The sequence below is a fragment of the Suillus subaureus genome (genome assembly GCF_016647635.1).
Source record: "Suillus subaureus strain MN1 chromosome Unknown BJ212scaffold_22, whole genome shotgun sequence".
NCBI classification, from domain to species: Eukaryota; Fungi; Basidiomycota; class Agaricomycetes; order Boletales; family Suillaceae; genus Suillus; species Suillus subaureus.
Window position 1 is genome coordinate 564,732 of NW_024538578.1, and position 14,016 is coordinate 578,747.

General features: G+C 41.4%; 2 protein-coding genes across 2 annotated transcripts; one reads left to right on the forward strand and one right to left on the reverse strand.

The window, feature by feature from the left end:
• Positions 1-6,367: 6,367 nt before the first annotated feature.
• Positions 6,368-7,713, forward strand: BJ212DRAFT_1300874 (uncharacterized protein; the record flags this gene model as incomplete). The annotated part of the gene is made up of 4 exons (XM_041333043.1): positions 6,368-6,451; positions 6,814-7,075; positions 7,128-7,276; positions 7,393-7,713. 4 exons carry the CDS (start codon positions 6,368-6,370, stop codon positions 7,711-7,713), a joined length of 816 nt encoding a protein of 271 aa, XP_041191649.1.
• Positions 7,714-10,025: 2,312 nt separating this feature from the next.
• On the reverse strand, positions 10,026-10,229 carry BJ212DRAFT_1242610 (uncharacterized protein; the record flags this gene model as incomplete). The annotated part of the gene is made up of 1 exon (XM_041329610.1): positions 10,026-10,229. A coding segment is annotated over one exon (204 nt), but the record flags the coding sequence as incomplete, so codon positions are not given.
• Between the last annotated feature and the right edge of the window lie 3,787 nt (positions 10,230-14,016).

Sequence of the window (14,016 nt, forward strand, 5' to 3'; positions counted from 1 at the left end):
ACTGGCCACCAGGTGATCATGGTGAAGGTGTAGAATGCAGTGAGGAGATGGATGGGGACATAAGCACAGTTCTTATAAAACAAAGTGCTGTCATCAAATTTCCAATTGGAGAGGGCGGATTTCATAGGAGGTGCGTTTAACCCATCAAGGGCTTGTTGTGCAGCCAGAATGACAGGGTCAGAGAGAGGGTCCATGGCTTTCAGGGTGTTGGCAAGGTCATTGTTAATAAGATGAGAAAACATGGTATCAGGGAGAAGTGTGACATTGGAATTATCTGAGGGATCAGAAGAATGATTAGGGTGGCATGAGAGAGCATCAGGAGCAGCAAGTTTGCTTCCTGGAACATGGTAGAGTTCAAGATCAAATTCATTCAGGGTTAACTGCCAACATGCTTGCCAGCAAGTGAGGTTCTGTGCGGAGCAGAAATAAAGGAGATTCTTGTGATCAGTGAAGATGATGACAGGGTGAGGATTCCCTTCAAGGTAGTGACACCATGCTTTCAAAGCACAGATAATAGCAAGTAGTTCACAATCATAGATCTGGTAGTTTCATTCAGCAGGGTTAAAGGATTGGGAGAGATAGCCACATGGATGATATGCACCATTCTCATTGGTCTGAAGGAGAACTGCTCCAGTGGCAACAAGTGAAGTGTCAGTTGCAAGGGCAAATTGTTGAGAGGGGTCAGGGTTTCAGAGGATGGGTTCTGATAAGAAGCATTGCTTCAACTTCTCAAAGGAGTCAGTGCAAGCTTGCAACCATGTGACAATGGTGTGATGATCATATTCCCACTAGGCTTGCAAGGGCCATCTTTTGATATAGGTGATGGAAAGGTGCATTAATACATGACCACTCTGCATCGACCACTTTTCTCGCACTCAACCCACTCCAGACACGCATTCCCACGCTCTGTGGACCTGCACATTCACTCCTGTGCTGCATGCATACCTGTGATCAATTTCCTGTGCCTTTGGACTACCTTACACATGTCCCGCATCAGTCCATTGTCCATCCTACCTCATTGGTATGTATTTTGCCTTGCCTCATGTGTTGTAACAAGTGTTGCAGCCTTATTACATGTCTTTACATATCCTTACTGCCTGTCTGTCCTGTCCCCTCTGTTTCCAAGAGGGTTTAGCTAGTATAAAGTGCCTAGAGTGACTACTTCATATTTACTTCCCTTCTGCAGTATTTCCTTCCCTTAGGTTTTACTTAGGAGCAGTCACCATTAGTGTGTGCTTTTAGCCCCTATTGGTTACCTTATACCTGGACACCTTGTCTTGACTTTCCTTACCTGTGCAATCAATACCCTTGCCCTCACTTGTTACCTGCACCATTCCTTAAGACTTCCCTACCACTTATCCTAGCATCCTGCACTTCCACATTGACCACTCATCAACTGTTCATTGACCACACTTCCACATTCCTGCACTTTACATACCCATGCACTTGTTCCCACACTCTGTGTACTTTCAGGTCTTTAGTATTATCGGCCATTCTCAGTAGCAATTCCCTTTAGGGTCGAACATTCTTGCTTGCAAGTGTAGCAGCTAGGCAGAGCATTGACCTACAACAATATTTTTGGTTAGGCACTTTATCAAGTGTTTAGCCATTGTTGTGTTTGCACAATGGCATCTTTCTTGGTTAAATCTATCAAAGGTCGTGCAAGATTGGAGTAGTGGGAGATGAAGTGGTGATAGAGGTTGCAGAATCCAAGGAATGATTGGACTTCTTTTACTGAAGTCAGAGTAGTCCATTGACTAATGCCAGATAATTTGGCTGGATCCATCACAACTTGTCCAGGGCAAATAATCGTTCCAAGATACAGTGGCTCAAAAAACTGTCCGCATGTTTTGACATTTTTCACTATCTATGATATTGTGTGAGAATGAACAAATGCCTCAAGGACATGCTTATACCACATTGTAGTATGGCTTCAGGGCTTTCATTTGAGCCATACACCGTGGGAATCGGTAGAGATATGGTGGAGATACAAGACTCACAAAATGGTGACTCATGCGGACAGTTTTTTGACTCAAGTATTTTACAATAATAACCAGGTATTCTAGTATTTTGTATGACCTCCCTTGGCTTTAATTACTGCCTCTATCCTTCTAGGCATACTCTCAATTAATTTCTGGCAATCCTCAGCTGTGATCTTCCCCCATTCCACTGCTACTCTCTCCCAAAGCTCCCATACTCCTTTAGGGGGGGTTTCATAGGCTTGAAGCTTTTTCTTGAGTGTTCCCCAGAGATGTTCAATGACATTGACATCAGGAGACTGTGCTGGCCAGTCAAGAACATTGATGTTATGTTCTTCAAACCATTCCTTAGCTCTTCTGGATGTGTGCTTGGGATCATTATCCTGTTGGAAAATGATATCTTCTTCATCAATCCCTGATTCTGCCAAGCTAGGCAGCAAGTGGTCATTTAAAATGTCCATATACTGCTCAGCATTCATCTTCCCCTCAACCTTAGCAAGCATTCCCACACCATTCCATCCCATACAGCCCCATACCATTAAAGAACCTCCTCCAAACTTGACAGTCCCATTAACCTCTCTGTCTGTTAGGCCGTCTCCCTTCTTTTTCCATACATATACCTTCCCATCTGACCCAATCCTATTGATTTTGGTCTCATCTGACCATATAACATGCTTCCAGTCCTCTACAGTCCAGTGTTGATGAGCTAAGGCAAAGGCTAGTCTTCTCTGCCTATGTTTGATGAAGAGAAGAGGCTTTTTCTTCTTTGTTACTGCCTCGAGATGAGCTGCCTTGAGAACATTCCTCACAGTTTGTGAAGAGATAGGGGTAGTGATGGTGGAATTGATATAATGGGTGGCTTGGACAGCATTATCAGCCTTTCCTGTAGTGATATGTTGGATAATAGCCCTTTTGTCAGTAGAGGTAAGCTTAGATGGATGTCCTCCACAAGAGTTTTCCTTGTCTGGGTGGCTTTCTTTGATAAACTTGGCCACAGTGGACTTGCATACTCCAGTTCTAGAGGAAATTTGGCAAGCAGAGAGGCCAGCATAAGACAGAGAGAGGATATTATCTCTTTGAGCAGAGGAGATGGCTTTCATGGTGATTATGACTATGATACATGAGATATTCTGGTTTATATAGTTAGATATAGTCATAAAATAACATAATGACACCACTTCATAATTTATATAATAGTGGCATGATTTTTGTGGTGTCATAAATAGTGATTTATATAGTTTTAATATACACTCAAAAACCTGTCCATATGAGTCATCATTTTATAAGCCTTATGTCTCCACCATATCTCCACCGATTCCCACGGTGTAGGGCTCAAATGAAAGCCCTGAAGCCATACTACAATGTGGTATAAGCATGTCCTTGAGGCATTTGTTCATTCTCACACAATATCATAGATAGTGAAAAATGTCAAAACATGTGGACAGTTTTTTGAGCCACTGTAATCAACTTCTTGGGCATCAAAGGTGCATTTTTTGGGTTTCAGGAAGAGGGTTTCTTTTCAGATAATATCGAGGATATAGTGTGTTCATTTCTGGTGGTCTTCTAGGGTTTTTGAGAAAATGAGGATGTCATCCATATAAATGATCATCCATCCTTTGGTAATTTCTTTCTGGAAGGTCTGATTCATATAGGCTTGGAACATTGCAGGGGAGTTGCATAAGCTGAAGAACATGACTTTCAGTTTGAAGAGACCAAAGGAAGTGGTGAACACTGCTTTCCAGCAATCATCAGGGTGGATCAGGATATTATTATATCCAGATCAGACATCCATCTTGGTGAAATACTTGGCATCTCTTAACTTGGCGATAAGAGGAGGGATCAAAGGAAGGGGATAAGTGTTCTTTATTGTCCATTCATTGATGTAACAATAGTCTTGACAGGGTCGTAGAGATCCATCTTTCTTCCCTATGAAGAATCTGCTGGCTTGCAGAGATTTTGAAGGTTGGATAAAGTCTTTAGCAATGTGTTCATCAAGGAAGGCTTTTACAGCATCAGTTTCTTTCAGGGATAAAGGGTAGGTTTTCATGGATTTTGGAATATATCCAGGTTTGGTTTCAATTTGATGATCAACACCTGGTTGAGATGGAAGAAGTTTGTTTAAGCCGTCTTTGGTGAAAACATCAGCAAAGTTGTGGAGGTAGTCAGGGATGAGTTCTTCAAAAGTTTTCTTCTTTTCTTGAGCATCTTTCAGAGTGAATTCTTGAGCTTTATTGCTAGTTTTCAAGTATTCTTTGTCTTCTTTGGTTTTTTGCACATAAATCCAGGAGTTTCTTAGGGGGGGATAGAGCTGCAGCTTGTCAGATCTCAGAGGCAGAGGTGCCATCACATGTGAGGGGTGTGTTGAAAGAGAGGTTTTCAAAAAGGTTATAGAAGAGCCATCTTTGGCATATTCTATCAATACCTTATCATCATTGATGGAATAAGTAACAGGGTCATCAACCTTTCAAAGGAAGGTTGGTTCAGTGGGGATGTCATCCCAGACATCATCTTTGGTGTCATATTGGGGTAGGGGATCTTCATTGGGATCTGGCCAAAGAGATGGAAGTGGTTCTTCTTCTTTCTTCTTTTCTTTTCGGTGTTCAAGGGTTCTTTTCCCATTTATGGGAAGTGGAGCATAGACAGGTTTAAATTGCTCTGGGTCTTCTTCTTCTTCGATTGTGACCTTTTCGTGAGGTGAAGGGATGAAGCCCCATTTCTTCTTGAATACTTCTTCTAGTCAAAGTGATCTAGGAGTAGAAGGAAGTTGGAGGGTGTCTTTAGCCCAATTGATATCAGGATTCATGGCAGAAAGCCAGGGTTTTCCAAGGAGGATCATATCATTGTCACTCATGTTCATGACATTGAATTTTCCAATTGTGAGTTGGTCATCGATTTTGATTGCAAGGTGACAGTAGTGGGTGATGGGGTCCTTGGAGATCTTTCCATCAGTTGTTCAGATAGGGAAGGGCATTTCAAAGTGGTGTATCTTGATTCTGTGTTTTCTTACAAACATCCAATGGATGAATGTGGCAGCTGCACTGCAGTCGACAACAGTGGTGGTTTGCAATGATTTATTGGGGTGTATGGAGGAAAAGATGGTTGCCAGGACCCTTAATTCTTTAGTTTTTCCTACATTGTGTGTGATATGTACATCAATACAAGGAGTGGCTAACATTGTGGTAGGCTCCTGGTTTAAAAATCCATTCTTCTGGCATTAAGATCTTCAATCTTGCTGGTGTCTTCTTCTTTAGGTGCTGTATGCCTTACCATTTGCTTTCCTTTATAGTTATTCTTTCTGGCATCTCTGTTCCAAGGATGGAATTCTTGGTCATTAGATCTGTGACCAACCTTTCTGCAAGAGAAACATTTTCCTTGCTTCATGTATTCCTTCTTTTCAACCTCAGAGAGGCGGTCGACTGTCCATAGCATTAGGGTCATTGTTTCTGGGAGTGAAATGTGGAGTAGATCACCAATTGTTGAATCAGGTGTTTCTGTTGTTGTTCTGGGGTATATGGGAAAGGAGAAGCTGATAGGAGTTCTCAATGGATATCACCTTCTTGACTATTCCGTCAAGGGTGTCAGGGATCTCTCCAGAGTTGCAGAGTTTCATGATGAGTGGCTATTTAAGACCTCAGAGGAAGTAATCTTTCTGAGCATTGAAGCTGTAGATCTCAGCTCAGTTACAGAGCTGTCGGAATGTGGCTATGTACTTGCTCAAGTCATTGCCTTGTTTAAGGGCATGGAGCTTATGAAGTGCAGTACCAGCTGAGTTGATTGGATTAAAGGTTTCTTCAAACTGGGAGACAAATTCATCCCAAGTTCTGTATCTGTTCTGTTCTCCAGTTGTGGATGTAGGGTCAGGTTGCTGAGCATGTTCAATAAAGTCTTCCATCCATGCTGCAGCTGTGCCTGCTTTCATAAATGAAAGAGCAAAGGCAATCTTTCTAATGTCAGTATCATAAATTTCTTCATTCATATCTAGATAAAGTGTGATGAGGCGAAGGAATCTTGCAGTTCCATCTCAATTTCCATTGAAGTCAGGTGGTGAGCAAATATTTCTTTTGATTGGTCTGGGCATGTCAAAGTACTCAGAAAGGAAGGTTCATGGGAAAACAGAGTATGAGTCAGAGATAAGAGAGACCATGAGGGAACAGCACAGTGAAAAGAAAGCATCAGAAGTACAGCCATAAGGTGTCCACAGTGATGATGGGAAAAAGAGTGGGGCACTGTAACATCTTCCATGGTTTGTAGATGGTCTCTCCAGCTGCTTGCTGAGCATGATTGCTGGTAATCCTGTCTGCAAGCTCTTCCTCAGTTAACTTCATCCATTTATAGGTCTCTTCAATGAGTGTGTTGATCAATAATTGTCCTGACTTGCATCCACCAATATGAGAGGGATTCTGAACTGGCAAAAGTTTGAAGGGCCAACCATTGAGCTCCACACCATGGTGTTCAACAATGGCATGCTCATAGTTAGTAGGGTTCATTTTCGCATGGTTGGCAGGTTTATTTTTGTGCAAGATAAAGTCTACATCAACATCAGCAACAATGAAAACTCCATGATAAAGATGGTGCTCACCAAGTTTGTCTTGTATGAGCATCCAACATTCACTGACCAGCTGGTTGATGGATTTTTTCTCCCTTGATATAGTTGGTACATATGTGCACCAGGACATTGGACTCACTGGCTATGGCATTTCACAATATATGTGATGGGACCTTGGCACTGCAGAGCCCCCCCAAGCAGAGAGTGCAGAGCTGCAGCTGCAAGCAGTTGTAAATGCAAGTTTGCCCCATTAAAATCATTCCTTTACTTATCTTCTTTTGATGGTAGGAACACCAGGCACCACTAGCACCAACATTGACCCAGGCTCCAAATGATGTCAAAGAGTCCTCCGACTCAGAGGACTTTCAGAACAATAATGGAAACCCTGTAGAGCTCACTAGAGCTGAGGTATTGTCCATCAAGGAGAGGGCCAAGTACAAATTACAGTGTGTCATGTTGCAGAAGGAGGGTGTTGCTCCAACACACAAGAAATGTGCCAGGACTGTCAAGAAGGCCCTGAGGGTTGGTAGGATTGCAGTAGTTGGACATGGTACATACTTCTGTTGGCCCATGTGCATGTCACTGACAATTATTTACTATAGTCAAATATAAACCATTCAAAACAAGGAAAGTCAAGGAAGAAATGGTTTCGTGGATGTCCAACACTCACCATTTATTCAAGGACTATGCCATACATAATATTCAGAAAGATTTGGGTTTGCATCTTCCAATTGAGCAGCAAGGTGCCAAGGTGCAGCATAAGAAAATGCTAGTGCTGACACTACTTGAAAGCCTCAACCCTTACACAAATTTAAATATGTATGTTTTTTCTTTAGGCTTCATACTCATACTTATTTAAACATACAGGACAACAGAGGCACACTAGTTTGTTATGTGTTTGAGGCAGACTGGTTCATGGATATGATCATCAATGTCATATACCTCAATGGCCTTCACCAACATGTTAACACAGAGAACTTTGACACTGTGTTCAGTCTCACTGGGGCTGTGGCATTCAATGCACTCAGTTGTTTCAAAAAAGGTATCTACAAGAACATTGATGCTTCCACAGAACAATTCTGTGACCTGTACAGCAGAATTGTCACAATGATAAAACTTATACAATGCAACAACACGAAAAAGGAGAGGCTCATGTGGTTATGCAACTTCATCATTGCATGTGGCTGAGAAATACTCAGGCTTCCTTAGTACTGACTACATAGTTAGATATTTACTGCCTTAATGTGTATTACCATGCATTTAAAAGTTGCTATCAGTTCTCAGTTATGATTTGATTGTAGGTCCTTTGAGCATCAAGGATATTTCAACAGACTTACAGTTATCAATCAGTACTTGAGATGTGAAATCAAAAAATAAAGTACTGTACTTTTACAACACTTTATAAAAGCCCTGTTATATTTTTCCTAGCAAGTAGTATATGTCAAAATTACATATCTGAAGTTTCAGCAAAAAATATACAACTGTTTGTGTATGCCATTCAAAACAGTCAGGGGACCTCTTTTTTGCCCATTATCGCTCCATGATACATGTGACTCATTAGCAAAATTGTTATCAGTTGCTCACTCCATCTTACCAGTGGTCTCCTCACATCAATATCGAGTCCATTGATAGTGTTAATGGTCCAGTCTACACCAAGCTCATTCCCCACAACATTATCATGCTAAATGACAAGTTTCGAATGGTAATGTATCTCAATATTCTTCAATTGACACTAATACTGATACAGTGCATGTACAAAGATTCTTGACTGTTGTCATGGACCTGCTGGCTGCCTCAACATGTTGGGTTTATGAGAGTAAGTGTCCATTAACTAGTCTTCATCACTGGCATCTGAAATGCCATCAAGATCAAAGCTTTCCCCACCACTAGATGCTGCATCCTTCTTGCATGCCACATTCAGTGCTGGCCTTGGAATAGGGCCATGCAACTTTCCCAAGACTGGTTTTGCCTCACTGAATTTCCGCCCCTCTGCCTTTGCCCTCAACTTATCCTCATTCCACTTCTCCAAAGCAGTGTGGTACTGTGCTCTTCAGTCCTTGTTCTCTGTCTTGTGTTCATCTTTGAGATGTTTCCACACTGCCAGTCCTTTGGCCCTCTTCTCATGTTCTTCTTTCCTCATCTTCTTCTCAGCAACACACTTTTTCTGCTTGTGTTCAAATTCAACAACTTTCTTGTAGAACTCATCACCAGAAAGGAAACACAGCAAACCATCACCCATCAACTTTTCTTTCTCCTTCCCTTTTTGCTTTTTTGCTTCCTGATTTGCAAGCTGTCCAAGAAGGACCTTACAATACCTCTCATTCAGGATATTCATGGCCTGAAGCTTGAGGACATGGTACTTTAGTGTGATATTGGTGGCTTCTGTTTCATGGAGCAATGCAAGCAGTAAAATCTCATTCAAGGTCTTTGGTTTGATGGCAAAAGGGTGTGTTTTTTTGATAGGGGAGATAAGGTGGGTAGTATTATGTTCCAGTCATGTCTCCAAAGTCAAGGGGACTGATGAGATGAGCCCTGACAATGAGGTCTCTTGTAGTTTTCCAATCAAGGACTCGATCTCAGATTGCATGGTTGTCACAGGTTGTTGAATACGTGTTGCTGCAGCTTCGGTGTTGTTGTCATTATCTCCATGGTTGTTGTGTTTCGTTGACAGCTTCCAAGAAGGTCTGCAATGATTCTCACAGGTGTTGATGGCATGATAGGAAGCTGACCCTCACATGATGTTTCCTTACTAGGGGCCATCATCTTATTAGTGATGACATCTCAGTTGAATGGTGAGATACCAGTCTTCCAAAATGCAGTGTGAATAAGGTCTGGTGTGAGTGCACAAAGGTGAGCCCATCCATAAATTGACAAGAAGTTACTTTTTGTAACACCTTCTCCTTTTTCCACTCCCATGTATCTCTTTCCTTGCTCCAGTATCTCTTCAAGACTGTGAAAACAACCACATCTAAACCCTGATAGACATGTGTTGCATGTGCAGGATAGCATATCACATGGATGTAATGGGCATGTGCATATTGGAGGAATCCTCTGGTATAGTGTGAATTGTGTCTGTCGATGATGAGGAGACAATCACAACCATCTACCTTGTCCTTGGTGCATTTATCGAAGTCTTGGATCCATGCTACACCAATCTCACCATCAGTCCAGCCTTTCTTTGAATATCCAAGGCCATCATCATCATCAGGTAAGGCTTACTCATTCATGCTGACAAGGACTACTCACGATGCATGTGCAGGATTATCTTGCTTCCACTTGACTTGGTATGCATTGCCTTTGAAGATGACTGCAGGAGAGCTTGATGTTCCATTGGTACATATTGTGATGATAACAGTCACATTTTCCTTGCTTCCAGTTCTTTGCTGATACTGTGGCCCAGGTTTATGGCTCCCGATGACTCATTCACCCTTGCCTGATTGTGGTGAGATCCCAATCTTATCAACTGCATGTATGCAATCCTCAGCAATGTCATATTGGTCCAGAACACCCTCCAAGAGATCAAACCATGCCTTGTTTGTGTTCTCATTGACTGTGCAACCATGTTTTGAGTCAAGCAGAGCTGACCATGATGTTTTCAAGTGTTTGGAGTGCTTTTCAGTGAAGCGGTGTGTCCAACACTTTCCAACCCTGGGGAAGTCATTACTGAGGCAAGCACAGCATATTTCATCAACATGTTCTTGAAGTCATCAGTGACTAAGTGGAAATCCTCAATTACCTATCTCTTTTATGTATGCAAGTACTTGCTTGGTCTCTTCTTTAGAGAGCCATGACTTCACAGCATTCATCTCTGCTAGTGACCTCTTGCCAGCTGCAAGGTGTGCAAGTGTGGTATGAGACAGCTTGATGTAGTTGCCTGTTGCCTTGAAATTCATTCATTTGAAGTCTTTGGCAATAGTCCATAATCCACAATGTTTTATACCTGGCATTTTTGCCAACTCAGCACAGTATGCAGAGACTGCTTTGGACATGAGATCATCATGAGCCTCACAAGCATTTTGCCATTTTTTTGTGGCTGATTTCACTCAACCTGGCATTGTAGTAGAGTGGCAAGAGGTTTTGCAGACTATGTAGTTACTGTCAAGCAGAAGACACACATGAACTGTGTCTTGGCACTCCAAACAGTGGCAGAATTTGAAGTAGCTTACACCACCTAAGATCTACAGCACTGGGAACCTGCTGTGGATATATGTCAATAATACTTGTGAATGTGTATACAGTAGGCCTTCAATGTTCCAAGGCAAGCATAATTATGTCAAACAAGTTAGGGCTTGAGTGAGATTGTGCTGTGAAACCCAACCCAACTTTGGCTAAACAGCAGCCACACTTGCCAACACACTTTTCTTCACCATGCACTTAATTCTCGATGTTGAACAGCTTGACTACATGTTATGGACAGCTTAAATACTTGCCAATACAGTTATTACAGTTACCAATGGCTCTTTGAGACAGGAAATTGATTTTTTCACTGTCATTGGGTCATGGTTCTTTCTAGTGGCTTGACTTTATTTTTCCAACCAAGTAGCCTATCTCTAGAATACACCTAAATTTTCAAAGAAAAATATGTAACCATTCAAGCTCAACATCTGAAACCATGAGGGGACCTGTTTTTCGGCGAATGTCACTCATTGAGACAGCTTACTGATTAGGTAGTTTTGCGCAAACAAACAATAGATTTCATTATTGAGCACTATCAAACTTTGTTATCATTCTTCACCACTGTCATCTGACACATCATTAAGGTCAAATTCCTCCCCACTGGCTGACTGTCCATCCTTGTCTTCGCATATGTTCAACTTTGGCCTTGGAATTTGTTCAAAGTCTCTATAGATAGTTTGTGAGCTGCAACATTTTAAACCCTGCTTTTTTGTGAGCTCAGTGCAATATGCAGACACAGCTTTAGCCATGAGATAATCATGAGCTTGATGAACTTCTTGCCATTTTTTTGTAGCAGATTTAGGATGGCCAGGCATACAGTGGCTCAAAAAACTGTCTGCATGTTTTGACATTTTTCACTATCTATGATATTGTGTGAGAACGAACAAATGCGTCAAGGACATGGTTATACCACATTGTAGTATGGCTTCAGGGCTTTCATTTGAGCCCTACACCGTGGGAATCGGTGGAGATATGGTGGAGATACAAGGCTCACAAAATGGTGACTCATGCGGACAGTTTTTTGAGCACATATTAAAACTATATAAATCATCATTTATGACACCATAACAATCATGCCACCATTAAATAAATTATAAAGTGGTGTCATTATGTCATTTTAAAACCATATCTAACTATACAAACTAAAATTTTCCATATTTCATGGTTATATTCACCATGAAAGCCACCCCCCCTGCTCAAAGGGATAATATCCTCTCTCTTTCCTATTTTGGCCTCTCTGCTTGTCAAATTTCCTCTAGAACTGGAGTATCCAAGTCCACTGTGGCCAAGTTCATCAAAGAAAGTCACACAGACAAGGAAAACTTCTGTGAAGGGTGTCCATCCAAGCTCACCTCTACTGATAGGAGGGCTATTATTCAACATATCACTATAGGAAAGGCTGATAATGCTGTCCAGGTCACCTATTACATCAATTCCACCATCACATTCCCTGTCTCTTCACACACTGTGAGAAACATTCTCAAGACAGCTCATCTCAGGTCAGTAACAAGGAAGAAAAGGCTTTCCTCTCTATCACACATATGCAGAGATGACTCACCTTTGCCTTAGCCCATCAGAATTGGATTACATGGACTGGAAGCATGTTATATGATCATATAAGACCACAATAAATAGGATTGGGTCAGATGGCAAGGTATATATGTGAAAAAGAAGGGTGCTAGTCCTCTCTGCATATGTGTGATAGAGAGGAAAGCCTTTTCTTCCTTGTTACTGACCTGAGATGAGCTGTCTTGAGAATGTTTCTCACAGTGTGTGAAGAGACAGGGAATGTGATGGTGGAATTGATGTAATAGGTGACCTGGACAGCATTATCAGCCTTTCCTATAGTGATATGTTGAATAATAGCCCTCCTATCAGTAGAGGTGAGCTTGGATGGACACCCTTCACAGAAGTTTTCCTTGTCTGTGTGACTTTCTTTGATGAACTTGGCCACAGTGGACTTGGATACTCCAGTTCTAGAGGAAATTTGACAAGCAGAGAGGCCAAAATAGGAAAGAGAGAGGATATTATCCCTTTGAGCAGGGGGGGTGGCTTTCATGGTGAATATAACCATGAAATATGGAAAATTTTAGTTTGTATAGTTAGATATGGTTTTAAAATGACATAATGACACCACTTTATAATTTATTTAATGGTGGCATGATTGTTATGGTGTCATAAATGATGATTTATATAGTTTTAATATGTGCTCAAAAAACTGTCCGCATGAGTCACCATTTTGTGAGCCTTGTATCTCCACCATATCTCCACCGATTCCCACGGTGTAGGGCTCAAATGAAAGCCCTGAAGCCATACTACAATGTGGTATAACCATGTCCTTGACGCATTTGTTCGTTCTCACACAATATCATAGATAGTGAAAAATGTCAAAACATGCAGACAGTTTTTTGAGCCACTGTATAAACCTCCTGTAACTCTCGGAAATACTCCAGTTCAAATATCATCTTAGTTCCTGCTCATTCCTGTGTCCTCTGGACTTGAGATAAGTCTCTTGTCATATTCTGAGTCTTAGGATTGCATCCTAGACTACATTTCCAACTCTACCTTAAGGGTAGTCCATCCTCTGTTAGTTTCTAGTCTGGACTTTGTCCAGATTAGTCTTATCCGCTTGCCCAGGTAATATCCAGATGTCTGTCGGATTTATCTCACATTTCAGATCCGGATGTCCATTATCTGCCCTAGTCAAATCCCGGAAACTCCGGACAACTGTTCTAGCCCCCAGAAATTAAGGGCACATACTCAGGAAAGGGGCACAGTGTACGAGCTGAGGCTAAGCCCTTGTGATCCGACCCCCTTGAGCACGTGACCTTAACAGTTAGCTATACATCCTGAACAGTTTCATGTCTCTCTAATTTGCTGTCATCATGCAATGTGGAATACAAATTTTAAATTGTCTAAATTTAGGGTTTTGACTAGTAAAGACACATGTCTCAGTACTATTTTTGTTGGTCAACATAATATAATATTTTCCCTGGGGCAAGATACATGTTGTCTAAATGTGCATGAGCAATTTTGAGAGAAGAAAATGTGTTGTCATTGTGTGAGCCATGTTTTGTATCAATGAGCTGTAGTGTCTCAATGAGCCATTGATGACTGTATAGTTTTGTGTGCCATCACACTGTTGAATATTGAACACAATAGAATTTAAATTTTGAAAGACCTAAAACTAAGACTTCAGACAGTACAAACACACATCTCGAGTAAGAATTTGCAAATGAAGTTTAGACAAAATTTAATGCCATGCAAGAGGCAATGTCAATGAAGCTTATGGAGGTATTACTGAGGCCATAAAGT